The sequence below is a fragment of the Fringilla coelebs genome, assembly GCF_963513975.1.
Source record: "Fringilla coelebs genome assembly, chromosome: 8".
Lineage (NCBI taxonomy): Eukaryota > Metazoa > Chordata > Aves > Passeriformes > Fringillidae > Fringilla > Fringilla coelebs.
In genome coordinates this window covers 17,469,063-17,495,470 of record NC_140066.1, presented here as the reverse complement: position 1 = coordinate 17,495,470, position 26,408 = coordinate 17,469,063, and the positions used below count along the sequence as shown (strand labels likewise).

Here is a 26,408-nt window from a genome sequence, read left to right as displayed (position 1 = left end):
AGAAGACACACTATCAAGATAGAGAAGGCAGCATTCCTCTGACAATTCTGTACAAAGGTCAGGTATGAAAAAGGCACCAAGAAATCAATCAATCATCAATCAATCAATCAATCAATTAATCCATACATGACAGTATTTATTAGTTGTTTTCACACATCACCCAGTGGCAGATGCACCCAGAGATGAGTTGACTCTGGGACCCTTCTGTTCCCAGCCCATGAGATTGGCCATGGGCTGGGACCATCGGCAGTGCATAACCCACTGCAGGACAGAGCTGGACCCTGCTCATCTTTTGAGGCAGTAGCTAGTCAAGTCAAATAGATGGGTTAATATTGTACAAGAGGCACACCACAGGTAACAGCCATTAAAGTTCATGGGATTCACTTCTTTGCATCACAGAGAAGAGAGAGCCCAGGTAGATCCCTTCCCTACATAACCTTAAAAAAACAGCAGGAGTTTTCCATTTCACCAGCAATCTATTAGGGCTTCCCTGCAGAGTAGCAGCAGGATTGGGCTCTGTTCTTCCCCAAAACTGGAGACCATGGAGAGGTCAGTGCTGCTTTGAGAGGAATTTCCCTACCTTTTTTCCAAGGAGAGTCTTGGTGCATGCAGGATTCTATTAGTCCCCAGGAAGGAAGTGAGGCACAAAGCAAACCCAAGTGATGCAAAGAAGGAAAAGCAGAACCACAACCCTGAGGTTTCCAGACCCCAGCCTCTTCCCCTTTCTCCTATTACCAGCCTGCCACGACCTGCACCTCACTCTGGCATGCCACCCACTGCAAGGCAGATACACCAAAGGCCAATGTGCAAGTTACTCTGAAGGCTGTTACCCACAGTGATCTCTTCCTAAACCCCATCACACCCATCCCATCAGGCACTTAAGCTCCAGACAGAAGCAAAAAGTTTCCCCTTTTCCTCTCCCTCTCTCTCCACCTCCATCCCGATCTCTTCTTCCATCCCTTGGTTTTAATTCCACTTTGCTTTCTGGACGTTACTCAGGTAAGTTTTCACGAAGAAGTTGCAGAAGAGGGCCAATAAAGTGGTATACAAGCTCGTTGAAAAGAGATACAGTGGCCAGGTAAATCTGCAGAGCTTATCATCCTTCCAGAAGAAGAGAAAGATGTTTATTATTACATATCCTGTAATCTGCACGATCTGTGAAGCGGTGATTAGCATGGTGATGGAGTGGGGTACCCGGATGCCCATGGCTGCCACAGTGTAGTACAAGTACATCGCAGAATGGATACTGAGGTTTAAGGCTGTGTTCCACCCTGCCCCAGCTGTCATCGTCTGATAGGCATACCAGGATAAAATCATTGTGGCAGCGTGGTGGTACCAGTGCAGGAAGATGAGCTTCTTTTTCCGGAGAACAATGAACAGAGTGTCACCTGGGGTTGGAGAAGAGGTATATCATTAGTCAGGTGAAAGCACAGCAGTTGCACAAGTTTTCACATGAAACCGACCAAGCAAATGTCAGTGCTGAAGCCATTATGTGGTTTGATCCCACCAAAGCCTAGGTTCCCATTAAAATCATCTGTATTGAAGAGGACCATTTAGGCACCCTATCTTCTGGCATGTTTAGAGTATAAGAGCCCCTTGCCCCAGGCTTGCTTTCCCAGATCTACCTGCACGGTATTTCCAACTGGCTCTTCTTTACTTCTTTTTATGAAAGCTGTGTGGAAAGCCCAGCCCTCCCTGCTTGTCTGCTGCCCCCTTGCCATGGCTGTTCCCGTGCAGAATTGCCTAGTCCAGGCACTGGCCTGGGGATCAAACTCGAACAGTAACATCAGGCTGCAACCTCATGGAGAGCAAGCATATCATCTGACTCGAGCAATAGGGAGCAAGAAAACAAGTGACACATGCAAGGCTAAGCAACCCTTTTCTCCAAGTAACATTTGGACAGAGACCTGTAAAAGAAAATCAGCTTGTAAAAGCAAAGCAATTATAAACACACAGGATAATGAGAAGTTTCAGACTCACCCATTTCAACAAGTTTGCTCAGTGCAAATAGATATATCCAAAACTTGGAAACAGGGTGGACATAAAAAGATAGACTACACACTGATTGCTTAAATCCCTTGGTAAGGAGGAGGAAGGCCAGCTGCTTCCAGATCCGACAGGCTGCGATGAGACTGCAAGAAAACCAGAGGAGAGCTGAACGCTGTGCCCAGGGCCTCAACATAGCCTCTGACAGCTGTACACCCATGGATATTTAGTTGACTCCATCTTGATGCTCAGGGCAATCTCAGAAACATTTAAACAAACCTTTGCCTTCTTAGACTTCCTACAAGTTTTAGCCAGGATTTAAAACCTATTCCTGCAAGACAAAGCAGCATGAAAGAGTGCTCCCCTCCGGGAAGCACCCCCTGCTTCCACGGCTTGAAGAGGCACTTGAGCAAAAGCTGCCCCACCTGATGAGAAATGGAGGACAATTTTCCTGATGTCCTGCCTTTCAACATGGGCCCAGAGGACAGGAAACACTTACAACCTCCTGTGGCAGGCAACTCCTACAGCTTATGAGAAGAAATAGCACTTTTCCTTTGTTATCAACCTGTTTCATTAGCACAAGTTTGTCTCTGAACAGACCACAAACAGCTATCCCCTGACCTCCCCTCTCCCACACCTTGTGATTTTACAGATCACAGTCGTACTCTGCCCCGACAGAGGACAACCAGTGTCCCTTTGACCTTGTTAAAGCCAATTGGAGTTACAGAGGCAATAGTCTAGTTTTTCTCTGTCCCACCAAATAGACAGAAAAAGTTGTGGAGATGAGGGGAATTTTCTAAAATTGACATATGCTAGTTTAAATACAGAGCACGGGCTGAAACAGTTTCATGCCACTGCAGAAAACCTATTCAATAAGACTGGACAGTTTGAAAGCACATTTTAGTTTAATCTTTTGTGCTTCTGTGAGTGCAGCAGAATTTTCCTCACCTCGTACACAACAGCATTAAAGAAATGGGGGAGCAGGGGGGGTGGTTAGGGGAAGAGAAAGAAATCTAAATTTTAAAGAGAAATAGACCTCAAATCAAACTTGCAATTGGCAGGCACACTTTGAATGAGGGAAGATGTTTGCTCTTGCAGGCTTCACGTTCAAATTTACCCACTAATGATTTTCAAGCACTCTTCCCAGAGATCCTTTTGCAACTCATTCTTGCTGGAGTATTGCTGGTGAGAAATAAATTACTAGTATAAGCAGGTTACTCCCCTAGTTGGAAAGTGCCTTCAAGAGGAAAAATTTTATGTATTTCCCTAGTGATGTAGTGGATAACCAGAACTTTCCATCAATCCAGTTCTGAGGGTCTACAGCTGTCTCCAGATTTAACAAAGGCTCTTACCTGAACAAAGCCAGGCTGAAAGACCACAGGATCAGTGGTCGACGCAGTTTGAAGGGCCTCCGTTCCTTCATGAAATGTTGGATTCCAAAGATCAGGATCAAATAAATAACAGAAAAAATTAAAGACTTTTGCCTGCAAGTAGAGAGGAGGGAACAGTCAGGAAAAGACCCAAACTGACCTATTTGTAACCAGACTTCTGTAGCCCCAGCAAAGTACTCTCACAAAGAAACAAAAGATCTCCCATTCTCATGTTAAAGTTGGGTTTGGTCACAAAAAAGCCTGTCCTGACAGTGAGCAAGAAACCTGGGGACTGCACAAAAGAAAGTGAACTGCTACATCATGGAGATTTCCACAAGACCTTGATGGGATGAGGCAGGTTCTGGTAGCCTGTGAGCAGGATCCAAAGCAAACACATCAATGCATCTTATCCCTTTACACGTGAGACTTTACAGGGAGAAGATGTCTGCACAGGATGTCTAAAACAGCCAGTTTCATTTAAGCTGGAGCCTCAAGTGCCTTGTGTTATATCCCACACATTCCAAGGCTTTAGTGCAGCATGGCAGGGCTGAGTACCCTGTTAGCCAGTGCAAGGGCTGCAGCGGCCATCCGTGGGTGCTCTTTGCCCTCTTGCCGCATCACCATCCCCCTACAAGCTGCAGCCCTACCTGCACCACTGTTTGCTCTGCCACATGTACTGCTGCACCCCACCTTCCACAGCCTCAGGTACGCAACCAGAGACCCCCAGTCTTCTCCTCCTCGGAAATGAAGATCCTCTCACTTGTTCTGCTGAAAGCAGCAGGACCCGACAGGGCTGCCCAGGGTCTGGAATGCACCAGGTCAGCAACCTCCTCTCCTCTCCTCTCCTCTCCTCTCCTCTCCTCTCCTCTCCTCTCCTCTCCTCTCTCCTCTCTCCTCTCTCCTCTCTCCTCTCTCCTCTCTCCTCTCTCCTCTCTCCTCTCTCCTCTCTCCTCTCTCCTCTCTCCTCTCTCCTCTCTCCTCTCACCAATTCTCCTCCATCCATTTCCTGGCTGCCCGGTGATTAAAGTTCTTCTCGAAGTCATACTCTCCCAGCGGCTGCAACTCCGACGGGTCAATGTTCGCTTCCATATTCAGCATCCCCGGGAGCGACCCGAAACGAGTCACTCCCGCACGCCTCACGGTGGATATATCCTCAGGAATGCGCTCCGCCCCAACATCACACCGCGGCGGGAGGCGGGACCGGGAGCCGCCCGGTCCGACGGAGAACCGGAGCCTCCCACTCCTTGTGCTGGGTAAGAAGGGGGAGGCTCTGGTCACCCAGTCAGGCTGGGCGGGAGGTCTTCCCGTTTCCCATCCAGCCCAGCTCATCCCTCAGCAGAAGGGCAAGGTGATTCCAACACTGTCACCAGCAGCAGGCAGAAATCCCATTACCCTGACTGCGGTTTGCTGTTGTGCCTTCTTCACCATAGACTGAAGCATCTGGCTGCTGCTGGAAACTAGATGGGCTCTGGATAATCTCCTACTGAAGTTCCTGCAGCTGCAAATGGGTCCAGCACAGTCAAAATCCCCTGAATGTAGCATATCTCATCACACCCTCTGGTCATTCATCTTGGTGTCTCTCCAAAGTGTTATGTCTTTACACAGGTGCAAAGCTGCACCCCGTAAAGCTCACAGACTTGGAAGGGGTTTGCTTCATGCCGGCATCACTGTGCCTGTGCACAAGTCATCTGCTTAACTGCTGCCTCTTCAAACAGGGGAACATTTGCCTGGGTGAGACATTTCATAGGATTGTAGAATGTTTTGGGTTGAAAGGGACTTTAAAGATCATCTAATTCCAACCCCTTTGTCATAGGGAGGGACATCTTTCACCACACCAAGCTGCCCAAAGCCTTATCCAGCCAGGCCTTGAACTCTTCTAGGGATTGGGCATCCACAATTTTCTCTGTATTTAACAATGCAGTAGTGTGAGAAAGTCAGGAAAGAATTTGACATGTAGGAATTAAAATCCCTTGGTGATTTTTGCACCACCCCTGACTTACAGTCTCAATTTGGCAGAGCACTTGCATGTATCTGTGGAAAGTTCAGCTTACACATGTCAGCAGCAGTGGTTTTACCATACCCCACACAGGGAAAACACTTTGTACATAGCATGAGCTCCCACTGTGCCTTGCACAGCTCTCACCTCAGTGTTTCCAGCACCAAGGATGTCCTTCCCCTTCCAGAGGACTGCAGGTCAGGGATTGTACAGTCTCCATTCCTGGGTCGCTTGTCTTTCATCTTTCATCACCTACTTTGGGCAGTAGCATTACCAGGAAGAATATTCAGGTACATGCTGGAGGAAACTTTCATCTGTTGCAAGGGCTTCTGCACACCGCAAGAACAGGTGCAATGACGAATAAAACCAAGAGTAAGAGCAGAGAAGAGGCAGCACAGTAACATAAACTTTTTGCACTTCTAATGTGTACAAGTCAATGTTCAGTCTTATTATTCAGCAGCAAAGCCACGTTGGGAACCTTATAAATTTATCCCTCTCCATGTTCTTGACAATGGTTTCAGTGTTGTTGGCTTCTTTGCCTGCATATTGTCTGTGCATTCACTGTTGTTAGATGGAGTACAGTTGTTAGCTGTTTGAGGCACTACGAGTACAAAACACCTGCTTTTTTGACCTATGCTTTAGTAACCATTAAACAAGGCCCCTTTTGTGTAAGACACCATATGAGAAGAGAAAAAAAACTTTAAATACCTGTTGAGACATGCAAGGATGAGTTGGATTAGCTGAGTACATCCTGATATTGACATAATTTCTTATTCCTAATCTATATTTAGATTCAGTAAAGTTTTCATTTTGAAACTGTTTCATGCCACATGAACAAGAACAGTGCCTCTCCTAGGGCAGGTCTGTCCATCCATCCCTTAGGTGGCGGCATGTACAGTTACAGGAGGAGCTCATGACACTGCAGCTCTTTGGTATCACCTGAGCAGGCAGCTGGCAGCCCTCCCCAAGCGTCTCCTTGGCAGATGGGAACAAGAACAACCACATGTAAAGAACAGAAGCAGATAGCAGGGATGAGGCTCTTAGCATCCTCTGGCACACATTTCTTGCTTAATAAGGCAGGCTTTGTCACAGACTGAAAGCTCACCTGCACAATCCAGATGCAGTTGTGACATCCTTGTTATCCTCTTTTCTCCCCGCTGTCAATACATCTGCCTGCCCTCCTGGATCTGGGTGGATTAGTGTGCAGAGAGCTGCCAAGCCAAGTGCCTGGTCACTGGCACTGCTCAGAAACACTGCTGGACTCAGAAGGCTTTAGCGGCTGACATGCAATATAGATGTCAGAGCAACGTGGAAATAAACAGATGAGCTCATTTTCACACATCGCAGTGAACTGCACAGAGCTCAGCCGCTGCAGGTGAGGCAGTGGAGCCCCAGCAACACTTCACACAGAGCAGGAGCATCAGGGCTGCAGTCCTGATTCAATGGGAGGGGAGCACTTCATTCTTCTGTCCTTCAACTGAGTGGGAAGGAGACAGAGACCCTATGGAACAGAAGCCTCCATGCCTTTATTCTGAGCTCAAAATGGCTAGGTAGGACCTCAAAGAGAAAGGACAATTTTGTGAGGACCATGAAATAACATTGTGGATCCTTATGGAGAGCTGGGTCCCATTAGACTGCTTCTACAGCATTCCAGAAATAATTCTTCTTTGAGGTGGACCTAAATAGATTCAATTCTCACTTAAAAATTAAATTGCTATTTTCAACAAGAGTTTTAGTTTTCTGGTAAAGATTCACTTTTGCACCAATACATGTGGAGAGAGAACTAGTTTCTGATGTAGTGACTGAGCATCACCTACATCTTATTTGCCCTGTGGTCAAGAGTACAAGAAAATTGATTTTTGCAAAAATATCACATTTTGTATCCCAAGTCTTATAATTAATTTCCTGTAGCAGAACAGTAAACAACAAATAGACTACCTTGGTGGTAGATAGCACATTTGCCTTCTGTCAAGACTTGAGAGAATGAAGATATTTGTGAAAGACTGCAGGCACCATTCAGAATGAGTAACATGCCAAATCCTGGTATAGTCCAAAGTGCAGGAAGTAGTTTCTAGAAAGAAAGAGTGCATAATCTCTTTTTTAAGAATACTGCAAATTAAGGAAACCAAAACTTTTGGAAAGATAAAGAACAGGAAGAATTTACAGCTCCCTAGCCTCACAGATCAACCACTTCCATAGCAAGTGACACAAAAAAGATGACACAGAGAAGTCTGTAGGACTTAAACACAGTGGCAGGAGTCAAGAGAGCAGCAACAATAACTAGAATGGGGCAAAACATTATAACTGCATGGGCCAGAGGCAATGTGGCCACCAAAGTCTTCAAGTGCCTGCGGGCTAGCTGACTGTCACTGTACTGCCCCCAGCTACCTGCCAGATCCACACAGGTGGGGACAGGGAAACAAGGAGGCAGAGCTGTTGATGAAAAAAAATAATTAGTTCCAGGTATAGTAGGCCAGTTCAGATTGCCCTTAAATATGAGACCACTGACATTCTGCAGGACAAGAGTACACACAGAGTCAGCCTCACTCAAGCTGAGCCTTGCTGGTCTGAGTTACACTGCCTCACCAGTGCAGAGGACAGAGAGGTTTTTTTGCCCAGGAGACAAGGCTATTGCACATAACCACCTCCTAATCAGTTTGTTGTACTGTCTGTGATTGTTACTTGTGATTTACACATCAGAGCAATGAAAGCCATGGAGGAATCTCCTTGCACAAGCATTGCAAGCTTTCATCAAAGCTCAGGATAAAGACCTGATTCCATATGACCCTCTTGACTGCAGAGAATACGACTTCATATATGGGCCCTCCCAGGGCAGCTTTTTCACCAGACTGACCACACTATGAAAACAGAGAACAATCTTTGTGTTCTTGATCAAAGTATCTTTTAAATCCTTTGACACCAACAGAAGTGGCATGGCAGGTAAGGCATGATTTTACACATATCACAGTTTAAGTAGGTTTAATAGGTAAGAAGAAATGGTAAGGATGAGGAAACAAACATTCTCTCCTGATTGATTCGTAACTTTAGAAAGCAGCCTAGTTTTAACACATATTGCAACAAAGAGCTTGACATAAAGTGCTGGGGGAGTTACCCTGAGCTGTTAGGCTTACTCAGCTAACACAAAACTTATGCCCACACAAGTGGTGAAACAGTGGAACAAATTGTCCAGAGAGATGGTAGATGTCCTGTCTCTCAAAACATTCAAGGCTGAATGGAGCTCTCAACAAGCTGATCTAGTTATAGATGTACCTACTCATTTCAGGGGGGTTGGGACTGGATGATGTTTGGGTCCCTTCCAAACCAAACCACTCTATGATAACCCCTAGTACAAAAACTGGTGCAAAATGAGATATTATTTACATTTTCTCGCACTTCATATATGGGCAGCTCTGAAAAGCTTTTGTTTAGAAAGGGCAACATCCTAAGGGGTAAACAAAAAAGTGGTGACATCAGGAGCTCTTAACCCAAAGATGACATAATCTGCAATGACCCTTCATGAGAATGCTATCAACTCTAAGCTAAGGGTTACAAATCCCATGTAAAACATCCATAAGGCTGATCACATCTAAGCAGCTCTTTTGTCAAAACCCTACCATTTACAAACTCTTTTGCTCTCTAAAGCCTGTAAGTAGGCCCACTGGTGTTTGGAAACATTGATTAAAACAGGTATTTTGAGTGGGCAGCTGGGCTTTTGCCTGGAGTTATGTCTTCAAGCTTTCTTTGGAAAACAATAGTTGGATACATATACAGAATCCAGAAAACCTGAGATTAGCAGAGAATCTGCTAATTTAATTTGTCGGTGTTTGTTTTCATAATTGAAAATTTAGAGGCAGAGACTAGTTTAACTAACAAGTTCTTGAACCGACGCATGTACAAAAATCCCATTGGATGAGTTCCGATTAAGATCAAAAATGTCCTTTGAACAACCCAGTCAGCTATGCCTTTATCACAGAAGTCTCAAAGCTTGGGCAGAGTTTAAGAACACCTATAAGCATTCATGCACATACCTGTTTGTGTTTTCTGAAGTGTTCATTAGAGAGAGACTTTGTACAAACATTCAGTATTTCTCAACCAGAACTGGTCCTCTGCCTTAAATCAGAGTGAAATAAACCACAGCACAATAACAACATTATTGAATTGACAAAATTGCCAATGTGAGCTGTTGCCTACACTGATCACGGTGTGTGAGAGCTCTCCACCCTGCATTCTCAAAAATACAAAGCACCTTCTGCTTTGTTAAAATAAGCAAAATTGTCCTAGGGTCATTCCCAGACAGACTTCGGCAATGCTTTTATGTTGGCCCCTCTCCACTTAATCATTCTTGTGCTTCAGTCCCCAGTTGAATCATCTGCTGTCAGGGTTAGTAGAAGTTACACCAACACCAGACATGCACAAAACATCACCTCTTTCCTCTGGCTGAAGTCTACCAAGACTGCAGAGTCCAAGTAAATTTGCCAATCCCGGATGACACTGAGACCACAAAACCAAAGCTCAGCACTTTGCTTTGTAGAATGCCCTGGCTACAAAAGTGGGACTAAAATGCTATTCCTGCAGAAAGTGCTTGTTTCTGCCTTTTAACAACAGTAAACTAATAAGCATTCATTCTACTTGGTTCTGCCTTGAGACTAATTTGATCCCCAGTAAAGTTTGGATTGCCACCACCAGTTACTTGCCTCTTTTTGCAGAACCCCTTTTGAAACATCTTTGGAAAGTCCTGATACTGAGAACCCACACTCCTTTACCCAGCTCTGAACTGATACAGTTAGAGGGCTCCTTGGTTAGCAAGGTATGACCTGCAAGGAGAAGAGTCTTCAAGCCTTTTTCAGCATTTGGGTTTTTTCCAACTAATTTGTTACAAAAGTTACTGTAATGCAACTTTCCTGATCAGACTCAACCTCTTCTTATAGTACAGGTACTCACTTCTTTTGCTACTGGGCAGTCCTGACAGAAGGTGGATGGGATGTAATCCAAATACCCAACTTCCAAAGATGTCTCCACGCAGCCCAAAAGGCCTGCAGCTGTTTCTTCAGCCCCTCCCCACTTCGTAACCCAAACTACAGGCAGGGCTTTTAAGATCAGCTTTTACCAGTTTTGTCTTTCATTCTTGCCAAGGCCCTCAGCTTCTTTCCTATTTAGTTTTAATGAAAATTAGCCATTCAACCTTCCTTCCCAGTTAGTTTAGCTTTAAAAAAGGCTTTCTTAATGGAAGTCCATGTAGATCATTGGTGATTCAGGGCGTAGCCTTTAATATTTCCCTGCCTAGAGCCCAAAATCCAGATTACCACTGCCTGAACTGACAGATGACCTTACCCAAAGCTTTGCAGGAAGGGCACTGAAGTTCAACTCCATCCAAAGCATCTGTTGAACTCTGTTGGCATTATAACACGGGGTTTACCATTTGCAGAATGTGTAATGTTGTGGTTTTATCTTTTTTTCCCCAGCAAAATACAGAGGCTAATCTGTGTTGTTTTCAAGAACGCTTTGGATATTATTTTTTTGTTTATTGTTGTACTTTTCTGAAAGCAAACATTAGCTATGTAGGGCTGCCATTGCCCTTGTGAACCATACCACTATGTTTTCAAAAACTCCTCCAACCTTCCTTGTTATCTTGAATTTCTCAAAACCGACTTCCCTTGAACTACAGGTTCTGCATATCACTATAACCATACTTACCTCTTCACAATCAAGCAGGATCCCTCTGGTTTTCCAGGATTGCTAATAACAGAAGAAAACTCAACTCTGCAAAACTCTTTAATAAAAGAGCTTTTTACTAAAATAGCTGAGTTTTACATCAGCACGTGGTTTGATCTTAGAAGAACTTACCTTATGGAAACTCTTATACCTGAATTCAAAGGAGACAGGATTAGGTTAGTCAACAGCATCACTACTATAGCACTAGCACAGATATTTTACTAAATAATAATTGAAAAGTTTTCCTTAAAAACATTGTTACGCAGCCATTCCTACTAGGGAAACTACAGAGAGAAGATGTAAGAACCTGAAAAATAACTGGTCCCAGCTGCATCCTGCCCAGAGTCTTTTATTGCAGCAGGTGGAGTGGTCCTGATGGAGAGGGAGAAGCACCTTAGCAGCAGTCCCTGAAAAAGAGGGAAGTGCTCTTCCTGCCACAGAAGTGCTCTTTGATTAGTGTCATTAAATTTAGGTGCGTAAGGAAAAATCATCGTCTTCTCTAGTCTTCCTACTGCCACATGGAGCGATTTCATACTCACCTGCAGAGGGAGACAGCTCCTCTTTATTAGCCCAATTTTGTTGACACAGTTTGGTGCCTCCACCTTACTAGGCTGGAAAAACCAGATAAGGAATTGATGTGGCTGTGGTAGCCCACGGTGAGATTCTCCCATGGAGATGCTGCCAGGGGTGTGCGGGGACCCTTCCAAAGCCAGCACCTGGCTGGAGCTGCAGTAGTTTATGAGCTGGTTGCAAAGTCCTTCAGGGGAGCAGCCCCCGAGGCAGTGCCAGGCCCTGCTGTGTGCTCCAGCAGTGCTGCAGCCGCTGGCACTGGGCTGGGGAGAGGGGTCATAACAGGAGCCACAGGAGTGGCTTCACCCCCTCCCTATTCCCCACAAGGAGCTGCCCCCAGCCCAGGGGGAGCTGCCCCCAGCCCAGGGGGAGCTGCCCCCAGCCCAGGGTTTGGGCAGAGCTGCACAGCCAGTGCCTGGAACAAGCATTCCTTTGCAAACCCAGGGTGTTTCCAAGCCAGGACGGCTCCCAATCACAGGGCAGAGAAGTTTGGTGAAGAGCTGTGGGGCCGGGTGAACCTGAAAAGCTGGCTCAAGTGTGCCCCGAACACCTCCTGCCGTACTCGGGGCCCTTGCAGGGAGATCCGCACTCAGCAGTGAGACTGCGGGTGCTGCTGCACCCTGCGGCTGCTGCGGGATCCTGCTCATGATGCCCCTGCCCTGCCGGCAGCAAGACAGACGGGCAGGAGGCAGCTTGGCCCTGTGCACAGCTCAGCTGGGGTTGCAGCTCTTGGGTGAGGCTTCTTCAGTCTTCTGGAAAGTATTGACTCACGTCCTACTTTTCCTTGAGGGGAAAAAAAAAAAAAAAAAGGCAAAAAAAGAGCTTGCTCCCTGCTTGCTGCCTCGTAAACCACTGTTTCAATTTTTTAATTTCCCAAGTTACACCACAGCCCTGCGTGCCTGTCTCAGTACCTATGACAGGGAGGGCATGTAGTAACTGCAGGCACTGTGCCCAGAGATCAGGCACCAAGCTGAAGGATAAAGCTGAAGGATAAAGCTCACCAACATCCCTTCCCCCACCATGGCTTTTAATTTGTGTGACAGGCTACTCATTATTCCTAATTTAACTTAATAACTAGCTTAAGCCCTTATTATACTTTTCTTCTGTATTCAATACTGAAAGAATAACAAGGAGAAAAGTAAAGAGAGAAAGGAGAAAAGTAAAGACAGAAAGCTATGTGTTTATTAGGAAAGGATTTACAGAGAACATAAATAAAGCTGTAAAAGCTACAGTAGCCTTCATCTTTAATGAGTCTATTTAAATACTTCTATAAAATTACCTTATAACTTACAGAAGGGCTCCTGACAGTTTCTAAGCCAGTACACAGCTTTTCCTAGGGAAGACTCTTTACTTCAGGGGTGCTTTTTGAATGTCCACTTCTTATTCACAAGGTCCTTGGGCAGGTTAATGCTTTACTCCATTAGAAATAGTGGCCACCAAATTGTGGAATAATTTTAAAATAGACTATATAAACCTTGACTCCCTGGATAGACATGCCTCCTAACTCTGCAATACCTTTGGAAATGAAAGCAGCCATAAGAAATTCAAGAAGTTAAGAGCATATCTGATAGGAGACGACACACTAATGCTGCATGTGGTGCTTGCTTGAGCTTCTTTCTGAAATTGTGAATAGCAAGGAGGAAGCATAGGAAAATAGATTCACATTTTTGTAAGTCCACACAAGGCTCTTGGGTCTCAAATACTTCTGTCTGCTATTCTGCTTGCAAACAAAGCAACCTGCAGGTCTCTGTCCTCATCCAGCCATGGTGCCTCCAGTTTGCAAACATGGTGTGTTTGTCATCTCCCTCTTTTTTCTTCAAGTTCAAAACACTCCAACATTGTCACCAAGCTGCAAGCTTGCCAACTCTCTTGCTGTGTTCAGCCTGATCTAAACATCCAAACTCTCACGTAGGCAGCAGTAATGATCTCCTTCTTCCACCTCAGAGATGAAAAATGCCCCACCTCCACCCCCTTGTCCAAACTCATCTGCTAGGAGATGACAACAAGGTCACCATAGTACAACTGGAAACAGGCAGGAATGCTGAAAATTTGTGGCAATAACTCTTTTTTTTTATCTAAAAATAAATCCCAATTCCCATCAACCTCTTAATTTCAACTTGCAGACAGAAAGGTGCCAGGCAGACAGTGTTCTTATTACTTATCTACAATGCCCACTTTCCTCCTAATATCTATCAGTACCTTGCTCTGATCTCCCTCTTCCTGCCACTAGGGACTATTAGGGTCCACATCCTCAGCTCGGAGGAATTGATGCCACAAAGGGCTGCTACAGAGCAAGGTTGATAGGTCATCCAAAGTCACCTTAACCTTAGCCCCTCTGCAGCCTGAGGGTTGGGGAGGGAAGACAGCACTGCCTGGCCTCAGAAGACCTCCCAAGTCAGAGCCAGGCACTATTCCAACCTAGAGCAGCCCACTAGCCCAGCCAAACTACTGTTTCACAGGTTGCAGTAAAAACACATCTCTTGTCTGGGAAAAACCCCACATGGAACAGCAAGCAAGAGTAGAGCCTGGAACCAAGCTGTGGCAGTGAGGTTATTCTCCAACTCCTGGGAGCACTGCAGTGGCCCCAGTGGGAGCATGGAGCAGAGCCCTTGATCCTCAGCGTGGGGCACTGGCAGCAGGCCCGTCGGACAACGCTGTGGGCAGGTTGTGCAACTGCACCCCAGTTAGATTTGCCTTAGAGTCCAGAGTGAGTAAAAACACATTAGGTATCACTCCATACCATGGTCTGAGTAGGCAACAATATTGTCTGTTCACATGGAAATGAGGAGAGCCTGCTGCTTCTCTAAATGTGGTGTAGGGCCCATTGCCATGACCAGCTCTCTGAGTTATTAGCTGCTGATCCTGTGGTCCTGGCACTTGCATCTGTTCCAGATTTTTCTTTCATCACAGCTTTGGAGGTGCTATGGGAATGGGTGTGTGCCACATGAAGACAGAGGAGGGAAGACACTGCCTGAAAGCCTGCAGAAAGGCTAAAAAAATTGCTGATGGGGGTATGTGGAGACCATAGCAGCAGTAATGAGAAGGAAAAAGCACTGCCATCTTGCTTGAACGACCTCCTCTTATAAGAATCACAGGTTCACATTAAACCAAGACCAGAGAACTGCCACACAGGAGAAAGAATATAAGTTTATTTTAAAAAATAATAATTTAGCTCAAACACAAACGGGATTGCAGAGTGTTGACTGAAGTAGGAAGAACAATATTTAGCCACAGAACTTAAAACAGACCAGTTTTTCTCTCTTGTAGATGATATTTTCAGTGCCCTTCCTTGTCCACAGCTCTGCTTCAGTTCTCATCTGCACATAAAGGTATCCTGACTACTGGGGCTCTTAGTAACAAGGCAGAGGAGAAATGGTGTCTGCTGCATATGAAATGCTGTTCCTACCTCCAGAGCCTCCATGATCCAAAAAGCCAGAAGAGCAACACCAGCATCCAAACCAACGTGCAATACAAAGGGAACAACTTGCACTCCTCCCTGGAAGTCTACCTACCCATGCCCCATTCCCAGCATCCTGGCCAAGTGCTCCCACCCACGCCTGAATTCACCCCCCCGCCCACAGGTGCTGTACACAGAGGTGTAGACACAGGCCTCTGCAATACTCCTCCCTCCCCACTCTCTTCTCATCCAGACCTGTGGATCTTTCACCTCTCTCCGTGCCTGCATGCCATACATTTCTTGGCATAGCAGCAGTTCATTTCACAGTGATGGGAGGATATGCCCTGGAACACACTGGCCACTACTGCAGTTTTTTCTCATCTGTGAAGTGGCCTTTCATGCAATTGCCATTCTGATACACAGGGCTGGCCCTCTTCCTTCTGCACCACAGCACAGATTTGTACAGAACAAATCCAATACCAGCCAGACAGAGCAAGAGAAGAGCCAATATGTCCAGGCAGAAGTACTCATACCAGGAAAGGTCGTAGACAGCCGGGCGAAGGTAGGGTGCCCCATTGTGCCGAAGGATGTACTCCAGCCAATACACTGTCCTGTTGAGAGCGTGCATTGGTCTGTCCAGGTGCAGAGCTGAGATGTGCTGGGCTGCTTTTCTGTAGCTGCAAGGGAAGATGACAAGACATTTACCTTTCAACAGAAACTTCATACCTGAGAAGTGGCCTGAAACATCCAGTGATGCTTTCAAGTCCCAAATAATATCTTAGGAGAGGGGAAAATTTCTTCCAGTCTTCTTCTGAAAGCCACTCTGATGGCACTCACCAGCTATGAAGGCACAAGGCAGGGTGTATTTTTCTTTGTGTTTTGTTAATAACACTGACAGGTTGGCTTGCAAGTACCTGTTCAGTGAGCTCATGTGTATGGTACTTTCTGAGGGGAGTTTGCACCCTAAGACCTCACTCAGCATCAAGCAAAAGTTATACACTTGATAAGTGGCCAAACCCTTCTAGGTACCAAATTGTAACACCTCTCAATAGGTAAGAAAGACAAAATATTTTCAAAATCAAGCTCTCAGAGAGCATTTCAAAAATCAGCAGTTGCACATGTCCCATTTGAAAACAGGAACCCTGTGTCACTTTTCTGTTACTGCTTCACTTCTAGGAAAAACCAGAGTACATGACTAACAGAAGGAGCAGATGGAGCATTATCTGCATTTCCCTTTCTGTTTCTGTAGAAAGTTTTTTGAACAAGTTCAGGGAGCCCCCAATGGGAAGGTGTGATCTTACTCTCCCTGATGACAGGCTGGCATTAAGAGAAGAGGTCTGTTTCTCAGTAGCTCAGAAAACTTTCTATGAACATTACAGTCAGTCAGACAGGACTAGATGATACTTCTTAGCAGCAAATGCTGGAGTATCTCCTCCTGTGCTGCATCTAAGGATTTTGAGGCACTGACACATCTGGTCAGCTGAGCAATGCTTGCCACTGTGCTTGGTACAGAAGCCGCCACAGGCAGTGTAGGGGTCAACACAAAGATACACTGGTCCCACCACACTGTCTGCACCAAGGAAGAGCTTGATGCTTCCAGATGCCTCACCTGGGGTCAGAGATGACGGTGATGACAGCCTGGTAAAGTTCCTCTTCTTTTACTCTGCTCCAGTCCATGAGGATACCCATGCCCTTTGCCTGCACTCTGGTCATGATGTCAAACTGGTCCCCATAGAAGGGAAACCCCACCACTGGCACACCGTGATAAATTGCCTCAAATACACCATTCATCCCACAGTGGCTGACAAAAGCTTTCACATTGGGATGGCCTGCAGGTAAAGAAAGAGTAGCAAGTCAATGTCTTCCATGTTACAACAGGGCTACCAGGGGTTCCTTAACACACAATGTTGATGTATGCTTAGGGAAAAACAGGCATGCTAAGCAGAGAGGATGCTAAGCAGAGAGGATTCCTTTGGGAATACATCTGGCTTTTTGCAGCCCAGAATTGCTGAGTAGAGCCTGGAGGAGAAGGGAGATGGGAGCCAAGAAGCTTCAAGCAGGTGTTAGGTGAGGATCATGTTTTGTACAGATCAGACACACAAGAAGCAACAGACTTAGATCCATACAGGTGCTTCTACCCTTATGTGCCTTTGCTGTGGTTTGGGCTAAACTCCAGGGGTGTTGCTAGTGGCACACACATACACAGAACCCAGCCTTACCTAGCAGGTCATTCTGGGGCAGCCACCCCATCATCAGCGTATTCTCACCCAGGTTTCTTGGCTTCTGACCAAAATATCTGTGGGAGGAGACAGAGGAAGGGAAAAAAGAAGAGAAACACACAGAGAGCAAGAGTAAATTCAATCAGATCAAGAAACAGAAAGCAGATTCTGTAATTTGAAATGAATCACCCCTCAACATAGTTTTTAATCCAACTCAAGTGAAAATTAATCCCATTCCCTTTTCACCTCCACACCACCCTTTGCGGGAGGCGAGCAAATGCACCAGCCATCTTCTCCACCAAATCGCTTGGAAGAGCTCGGATCCCGATGCCAAAGGAGACAACGACGACACCCGCCTCTGCTGCTTCCACCCAGAGACGCAGACCCTGTGGGCAAGACACACACAGCTGCCTTGAAGTATTCTTGCAGAAAGGCCCTTCCCACTCCTGCCTCTGACAGAGGCAGTAGAAAGCTGTCCATGGAGAAGATGGAGCCAAATCCACCCAGAGCACAAAGCTACACGGTTTTCACCAAGCAATGAACTCTAAAACCACTGTGATTTTTGCACCCAGCCAGGCAGAAATTACTTGAGCACCTCCTGGTCTTGGGAGTTTGCAGGAAGGTGACCAAAACCTTCATTTCATGGCATTATCTCCTCCACTGGAGGTAACACAATTAGTCTTTGACAGGAAAGGTTCTGAAAACAGAGGCACCACATAGGAATAGCTAGGGCAGAGAGAGAAATTGGAGCAAAAAAGGGAGGCTATTTTCCCATTACCACTAAGACAGGAGGCTTGTCAGGGTCTCTAGATGTAAGCTGATACAAGAGACAAAACATCACACAGTCAGGAACAACTTCTTCCTGGAAAGTTTCTACAAACTCTCCAAGGTCAAAGGCTTCTGGAGGTGGCAGAAAGTCTTGCCATCTTGACAGGAGACTTCTACCCATACTTGACAGCTACTTGCAGACAGCAGATTTAGTTTTTGATCACTGGACAGAAAGGTAGCTGCAGATCCAGTAAAACGCACAGTTATTTGTCCTTCATTTAGAGGCTACCTCTAATGCTACATAAACAGGTCTGTATCTAGAACAGAGTCTGTACCAAAGCTAGAAGGTAGTATGGAGAAGAAATCAGCACCCACAGCTACTGTGAAGCAAACATGGACTGTTCCCTCTCATGCCAGGCTGGGCTGAGTCTATTTCTCATTATGTCCTGCTTCAAAGTTCCCATGTATCCCAGTCAACAACATATTAGGGAAGTTTAATAAAAATCTATTTTTGAATATAAATAAATATGTAGGAGAATATGAATTTTAAAAAAAAACGTTATTAGAAGAGAAAACTAAAGTGATTAATTCAGAATATTAATTGTAGTCTAAAAGTTAGGGGATCAGAGTACAAAAGATTTACAAAGCACATCTTAGTGTTTCTCTCTGGGGATACTTCTCCTTTGTTGTTCTCCTGCTTCAGAGACTCAAGCCTATCTTTTCAGAAAAGCTTAGAGTGTGCTGAAACAATCCAAGAATCAAGGAGTTTACCATAGAGATATTTTAGCTTCTCCATTCTTTTGAGTTCACATCCTTTGAGCACTGCAACCACTGAAACTGGTACAGAAGAGAAAGTGCTGGTTTTCCTTTTCTAAATAAAAGCATAATGACTCCTAAACCAGATGACTAAGTTATCCATTATAATTGGGCCATAACATTTATCTTGCAGAAACAGCATTGAAGTTGCCAGGGAAGCATGGTTGACCACCAAATGTTCTCACTTTCTCTCAAATACATATCTATATTTAATTAAGTCCTAAATAGAAACAGTCAAAATCATAATGTTTCAAATAGGAGGAAATAAGCATTTAATCACATTTCAAATGGGATATTTGAATGTGACATTAAGGCACACCTGGACCAACAGAGGCTTTCTCTTCTGCTGGCATCCCATGATGTGGACACAGACATGCCTACCTGCTAGCATGATAACCACCACCTACTGCAGGGCTCCAGACTTATCTCCATCATTCTTTCCTTAGGTGCCCTGGGATCTGTTCTGGAAGCTGTGAAGCACATGAGTAATGCCCTAGCAAACAACTCCCTTCTTTATAAGGCAGGTGTGTACGTGGCCAGATTGGACCAAGCCAGAGTTTTGCAAGAGCTGTGAGGCAGCCACCCTCTGACACCACTTTCGGAGCACCCTACGTGCATTTCATTACCTGCAGGCCGTGCTACATGGGCAAGGCTCATGTGCAGTCAGACACATCTGGAGACCTTCTTTTTAAGGCACCTGATCTCACTTATTTTTTAACTGAAAAATACTGGTATCCACAGCATCAGTGAAATCGCCATCAGAGATCTTGACAGGCCTCTAATAATTTGAAAGTTGAAATCTTATCTCCATTTCAGAACCTTAGTCAGGGCACCAGGATATCTTGACTGCCCAAGTTTTATTATCCAGGTTTATTTCCCCATAATGTTTGTAAAAGTGGTAAAACAAGTCCTACTCTGTTCCAATACTGTCTTCAGCCAGAGGCTTTAGGAGCCTGTTCCTCTGAATTTATTCCTGGGATTAGTGAGGCATAGTCTGGAGAAAGCCTTGAGAGGAGTTTTCAGGACTGAACCCTGAGAAAAAGAGGTTTATACCCTTCAGTTTTCTACATTTTGGGATTCTGCACTGAATTTAATGCAGGAACAAGAATAGCTCTCCCCTGTGATTTCTTAAGACTAAAAGCTCAAGGGCAGAAATGCTCTGTTAGAAATAGGGTGAAGGAGGAAATTCTGGATTAACACATCAGTGATGAAACAAGGAAGATTAATTTTCTTCCCATTCCCACTTTAGCACAGGAACAAACAAACTATTCATTCTCAAGTCCCAGGGGCAGTACTTCCACCTTACAAATGCCATGCACCATTTTACATGGACAGTGAGGCCAAATCCCACTTCAGAGTGGCCCACTTAATTCTACATTCTCCCTGCAGCCTGACAGCCTTCAGTGTTCCCTGTCTTGCCGATGCACACGCAAGCACCAAAACACAGCAGCTTTCCAGACACTTGGGGCTTCAGAACTTTTACAAGGTTCTTCCAGAGAAGATCTGTACTAAGTAGCTTCCCCAGCTGATGTGCAATCATGGATCAAAGCTTTCTTGCACTTACCACTGGAAGGGGCTTTGCAGGCTCAGCAAGGATTCCCCCTGTGAAAATGACATGGGGGAGCGTTGGACGGGGAAAGTCCAACACCACATCATTACAGAGGAAGAAAAGACTGGTTCCATGAACAAGGTCCAACATGGATGTCTTGGGCTCCACACTGTGCTTCTCCATGAGACGTTCAAACTTGGGCAGGATGACCAGTTTTGTAGCCACACGAGTGATTATGTAGACTAGGAGATTCCAAGTCCTACCAAAAAAGCCCATCCTGTCTGTCATCAGGGAGTTGAATTCAGGGACATAGGCAATGGGGGAGCTGGCACCAATCTCTGCTGGGAACCAGAAACCAGTGGAAATCACAGCATATTTGATGTGTAGGATGTGGGCCAGGATAAATCCACACATCTCATTGGGGTCCACCAAAAGCAGGTCAAAGTGCTCCCACTGGAGTTTCTGCAGAAGGGTAGAATTTCCCAGTACTAGGTCACAGTTTTCCAGGTACTTCTCCAAAAATGAAAACACCTCCAGGGAGGTCATCTTCCCTTGAAAGACACGTTTTATCTTCTCCTGCACCCAGGCATCTGCGCTCTCTGTGCTGAAGGTACCCCAGTACCTCTGCACGCGGAAGCCGGGCAGGGAGGTCTCCACATCCCGACCTTCATGGAGTAGCAGCACAGGGTCATGGCCCCGGTCAGTCAGTGCCTCTGCCACCCGCATGAAGACTCGCAAATGGCTGTCAAAGACTATGGTGGGCATGATCAGCACCTTGGCACAGTGAGATGGCTCCACAGTGAATGCAGTCACTAGGAAAAGAAGAGCAGCAGGGCACGGTAGCACCTTCATCATCTTCATCACTGCAAGGAGACAAACAGGCCATTAATGCAGTATCTCTGTCAGGCACTCAGCAATAACAGTTGGGATTGTAGCTGCATTCCAGGACTCGTGAGCTGGGAAAGGAGAGCAGTCTGGAGTCCTTCACTGGGGAACATCCATCCCCATCCACTCTGCCTTGCCCTAAAGAAAAAAACCAAGCCAGAAACAAACCCACAAAAATACCCCAACAACCAAAGTCAGATACCTGACTTTCTCCAGATTTTCTGGAGTTTTCCAGAAAATCTCTTCTCTGTGCTCCTAAGGCTCAAAAACTAGCAGAATGACTCGCAGAGAGTTACTGAGGGTGAGTGGCTGAAGGAGCTATGCTGGGTCACAGCACCAGCAGGGACACTTGCTGCTCAGTCCCTGTTTACCGCTATAGAACCAGCTCAGCTGGATTTTATTTTTATTTCTGTCCAGCCAGAACAGCTGGTTCTCTCTGAGGCCTTGATGTCTGTGCAAGCTCACAGGGAGGCCTGCAGAGCTTGGTGGAAATGCCAAGAGGTGTGCTCTGGCTTTGGCCCTCACATGGCTGGCGAGGCGCCTTGCTCAGCACAAACAAGGCAGGAGCAAGTCCAGGTCACAGCAGGACCCACTGAGAGGAGCCACAATCCCAGAGAGCACAGCAACAGTCTGGACAGAGAGCTGCTCCCGTAAGGATCAGTCATGGGAGGCCCTGGGGAAAGGGCTGGGAAAGGAAAGTGGGTGCCAGGATACTCATCCACTAGAAGAAGGCAAACCCAAAAAGCAATCCCAGAGATGACATGCAACACCTGTGGCACACTGATGCCCCTTAGTCACACTCCTAAAGCCGTCATCCCCTCTTCAGTTTAGTGAAACACCCAAGATTTCTGTTGTGTAAGGGATGTTGCTACATCACTGGAAGCGAACGCGCCTCACCCACACCTAGCATTATTTTGGGAGAAGAACTATGTGATAATTATTTGGGAATAGTCAGAAGCAGAGTAGTTTTCTGAGAACCCAGTTCAGACATGCTAGGAAGCAGCAGTGGGAAGAAGTTCTTAAAATGAGAACTAGAGGTGGATTATGGATGGCCCCCACACACTAAGTCCCAGTGGGCCATAGGGATGTGGTAGAGTAGAACTTGGTACAAGATTTCCTGACAGCCCCTCTGATAGTGCTTCAACAATTATTAGAGGTGGGAAAGAAAGTAATGGACAAGATTCTGCTAAATACAGTGTTCAGACTGCCCTCTCAGCAGGCCTCTCTCTGGCTAAACTAAGCCCATGAGGGTGAAGACATAGGAGAATAAAACTGCCCTATTCTTCCTCCAATGCTTTCTTGTCCCATGTGGGGACAGGACATGGGAAAGAAACAGAGCAGCTGCTGGTTGGGAACCTCCCCTGTTTCAAAGGCAATTCCTGCTTGGACTCCCATCCTTCTCACCCAGGGTCAACTGTGTGGCTGTGCCTGTATGAGTGATAAGAAACATGAGAAAAGCTAACAGATACCAAGAGGGTAGTTGGACCCACAGAACAAGAGCGCCAGGAGAATGTAGACAAAGGTGATGGGGCTGGAAAGAAGAAAGCATAAGCTCTGCAAGGAAAGTAAGGATCTGCCCAGCATCCTGCCTCCCTAACAGCAGAAACAGGCTGGCCTGTGAAAAAGTGTTGGTCACAACAGAGCTACAGCCCACAAAGCTGGTCTGGTACTCAGATTACCTGAGAAGCCCGAAGGGAATTTATCCTGCCCAACACCAGGGAAGGTAAAGCATTTGGCTGTGACATTCACAGCTGATCCAGGGGCACATGCTGCTTCCAGGAAGCAGGGGAAGGATGCCAGCCATGTACTCCTGATCTCCACTGGGACGGCAAGGAGTTAAGGACAGAAGCAGACACGAGCTTGTCTTGGGGCACCTAGTAGGTCATACATACACATAAGTATGCCAAGAAGAGTAGAAGAGGTTTTATATGTGGCGTAGGGTGTTTTCTCATTGGGCAACAAGGAAAAAGATGAAGAAATAGTCCAGATAAAAGTTATCATTATTTAGGAAAAAAATTGTCCCCATCTTCAGCAAGGACTGTGTTCTGCCTACGTACCAGACATTGCTGAGACCCTCAAGCAAAGATTCTCTGGGGACTAACAAAATCCAAATGACAAGTGAGGTGTCAATCTCAGCCCTCAGGTCAGGGGCAGATGCTGACTCAGTGAGACTTCCAAACTGCTCTTGGTGGTTTCATCTCTTCCAAAATCAGGAGCAATCCCTAAAGGTGCTGGCTCAGGAACCTCTTCTCCCTGCCCAAGCAATAAAGGAGGCTGTAAATCTTGCTAAGAGGTGAGAGGATGCCAAGCTTCAGAAAGAGACCTTTTCTCTTAATTCAGCTCAATACCACCAGAGATAATCTCTGCTCTGTCCATGCCCAGAAAGGTACACTAGTCATAGCTTCAGCCCTAGAGCTGTGCTGGATTTTTAGTGCTATTGGGATAAAATAAAGGCTAACTACCAGCAAAAAGGGCACATGGGCTTGTTCAGCAGTTAGTCTCAGGTTGATGGCAAAGGGGAAGGAAGTCCCAGACCTAGACAAGGGCTAAGTGGCCCAGTTTAGGGAAGGCTCAAAATCCACCTGCTCACCTTGCTAGTTTACCTCTTAATAACACTGAACAAAAAAGCTGCTCCATGAGCTCTGCAGCAGGATCCTCCAGCCTGGCAGTTGCTGTGGCCAGTGCAGCACAGGCTCAGTCCAGTTCTCTGGCTATGGAAGCTCAGCTACTGCAGGCAGGTGGTCTACAGAAATCTTCAAACACCTGGGCATGGGAATGTGATTCTCTGGGAAGGTGAATTCATGGGTTGTGTCTTGTCAGAGGTGTAAAATCCAGTAAATGACAAAAAGTAAATGACAGATCCCACACTATGCCTGAGAGCAGAGTAGACAGAACCATCTCCTTGTTTGTGGTCTGGAAGTCCAGTGGCTACATCACATAAATACTGCAAAAATAACCCTGCCACTGCGAGGGGAAGGCTTATAAAGAGATAATAGACCCTTCCCTCTTTTCATGACAAGTGCTTGGCAGAGCCATGCCAGCTGGCTGATCTACACAGAGCAATGGACCCAACATCACAGTTAACACTGGCAGCCAGAGTAAGGGTCCAAGGGAACTGTTGGAAAATCCCACATCACAAATGTTTTAAGTTTCACCACTGCAGCATTCAGGGCAGAGCAGGCACCTCAATGGGAGTATGACCTGCGAAAGTGAGACTGTCACAGCAAGCAACAGCATCCCCCCTACCCTGCACAACTGTCCACCTGCAGCTGCTGGGAGATTGCTTTCAAAGCCACAGCAATGCATTGGTGCTGAAAAGTGAGGCAGCAGAAAGAGAGTAGAGAGGGCACAGTCCTCTGAAATGGCCCTGAGAAATCTCTTACTGGGCTGAAATTTGTCCCATGACTTTGCCCTGTTTAACATGTTTGATACGGTATGGCTTTGGTATTGATGGAAAATTACACCAATCAACTTAAGTGAAATAACTGAACAGCTACAGCTCCAATTTAATTCAGGTGTCTTTTATCAGGCTGAAGTACTAAAACCTCTCACAGCAAGCAGTCTAGGCAAAGAACCCCACAAAGAAAGGGCTATAAACAGGCTCAAATGCAAGGACCATTTATATCTCTCCCTCACTTTTTTATATTACCTAGTTTCTGCCCAGGACCTGGAAGCCTGTATGCAGGGGACTGAATTATCTCCTGCATCCTAGTCTCTATGCAGCTCTTGCCCACAGTAAGAAATGTTTTCACTGCAAACTTCTCAGGAGTTAACAAAGCAACAGAATTAATTGAAAAGCAAAAGATATCTTCACCTGGATGCTCTGAACTCTTCCTGGAATAAGATACTGAAGTTTACCTTCTGTTGGGTATGATCCAAAAAAACCAGGATCATCTGCTACCATCACGCTGATAACAGCCAGCCTAGCTGCAGCTAATATATGGAAGCCAAGACTGTGAAAGCAGGCAGGTATGCAGCTCCAAGAGCAACTTTGTCACTGCAGGATGTTACACTATAAGCAGGGGCTGCCCAGAAGAATCCCTAGTAAAAACCTAGAGGATACAATAATGTACAAAGCAAACAAAGCACAGGTTGAAATAGGAAAGTTTAACCATCAATCATATCCAGCCCAGTGCTTGGTGGGCTTCTGTGCTCTGGTTTTGGTTTATCACAGACTCTGACTTAACCAGAGTCACCTGGGTAAATTACAGTAACACTAAAACATTTATATTAGCACTATAGTATACTAATATCAGAGTACAACAATACTAGCATTAGTATTTTAGTATAGAAAACAAAGATTAAAACCCCAATCAGATATAAGCATCCCCTGGCAGTCTACATCCCTGAGGGTTTTTTAAAATGTTGTTTGCACACAGACTGAAACAACTGAGAAAAGAAATAAAGATCTGGATCTCAGCTTGTCACAGCATTTGAAACTATACACATCTTCAAGTATTTGAAACTACACACACCTTGAGCTGGGGGATGGTGTCAGACACCACACACCTGCTTCCCCACCTGGTCCCTCATGATACATTAAATCTGTCTAGGAAGTAAGTGATATTTCCCCCATTCAATATCCACAGGCTTCCTGTTTGTCTTCTGAAAGAACAGAGATGGTTTGTGACACTAGGGTGCTCTGCAATAGCAAGTTCTTCCGGACAGCCTTTCTCTCTTGCTTACAACACAGTTGCAAGACAGAGCAGCTGATGTGAGACCGTGCCCCTTGTGAGTGGTCTGAGGTCTGCCGTGTGGAAGCAAGTCAGAACATTATTTGTAATCCCTGGATGAAAAAGAAAGAACAGCTTGGGGCCATTTCCAAATAGTCATGTGAGCCATAGACCTCAAAGTGAGAGCACATGACAGGGCAGACCATTATTTGGTCTTACGAAGATGTTATATTTGTATGACGCTCAAGTTAAATAAGTTCTTCAGACTTCAGAGAAAACTGGGAAGATACAGGTGTACCAAACCTTAGAGAAGCTGTCAAGAGGAATGGGAAAGAAAAGAATCTTCCCATTTACTGCCTTGTCATTTCAGCTTCTTTCTGCAGAGAAGCATCACATTTAAAGGAAAGTTATTAAACGCCCCAGAATGTTGTGAAATCTTGTGTAGAAAGCTATGGGGACTGATAAAG

The 26,408-nt window shown here is 45.7% G+C and overlaps 2 protein-coding genes across 2 annotated transcripts; both read right to left on the bottom strand.

Annotated features, from left to right (window-relative positions):
* Nucleotides 1–966: 966 nt before the first annotated feature.
* Nucleotides 967–4,454, bottom strand: ELOVL3 (ELOVL fatty acid elongase 3; the record flags this gene model as incomplete). Its single annotated transcript, XM_084210388.1, has 4 exons — nucleotides 967–1,388; nucleotides 1,981–2,132; nucleotides 3,339–3,470; nucleotides 4,342–4,454. 4 exons carry the CDS (start codon nucleotides 4,452–4,454, stop codon nucleotides 967–969), a joined length of 819 nt encoding a protein of 272 aa, XP_084066514.1.
* A 10,938-nt stretch (nucleotides 4,455–15,392) lies between these two features.
* Nucleotides 15,393–21,244, bottom strand: LOC311156553 (2-hydroxyacylsphingosine 1-beta-galactosyltransferase-like; the record flags this gene model as incomplete). Its single annotated transcript, XM_084210560.1, has 5 exons — nucleotides 15,393–15,708; nucleotides 16,641–16,860; nucleotides 17,251–17,327; nucleotides 17,497–17,636; nucleotides 20,399–21,244. 5 exons carry the CDS (start codon nucleotides 21,242–21,244, stop codon nucleotides 15,393–15,395), a joined length of 1,599 nt encoding a protein of 532 aa, XP_084066686.1.
* Nucleotides 21,245–26,408: the final 5,164 nt, after the last annotated feature.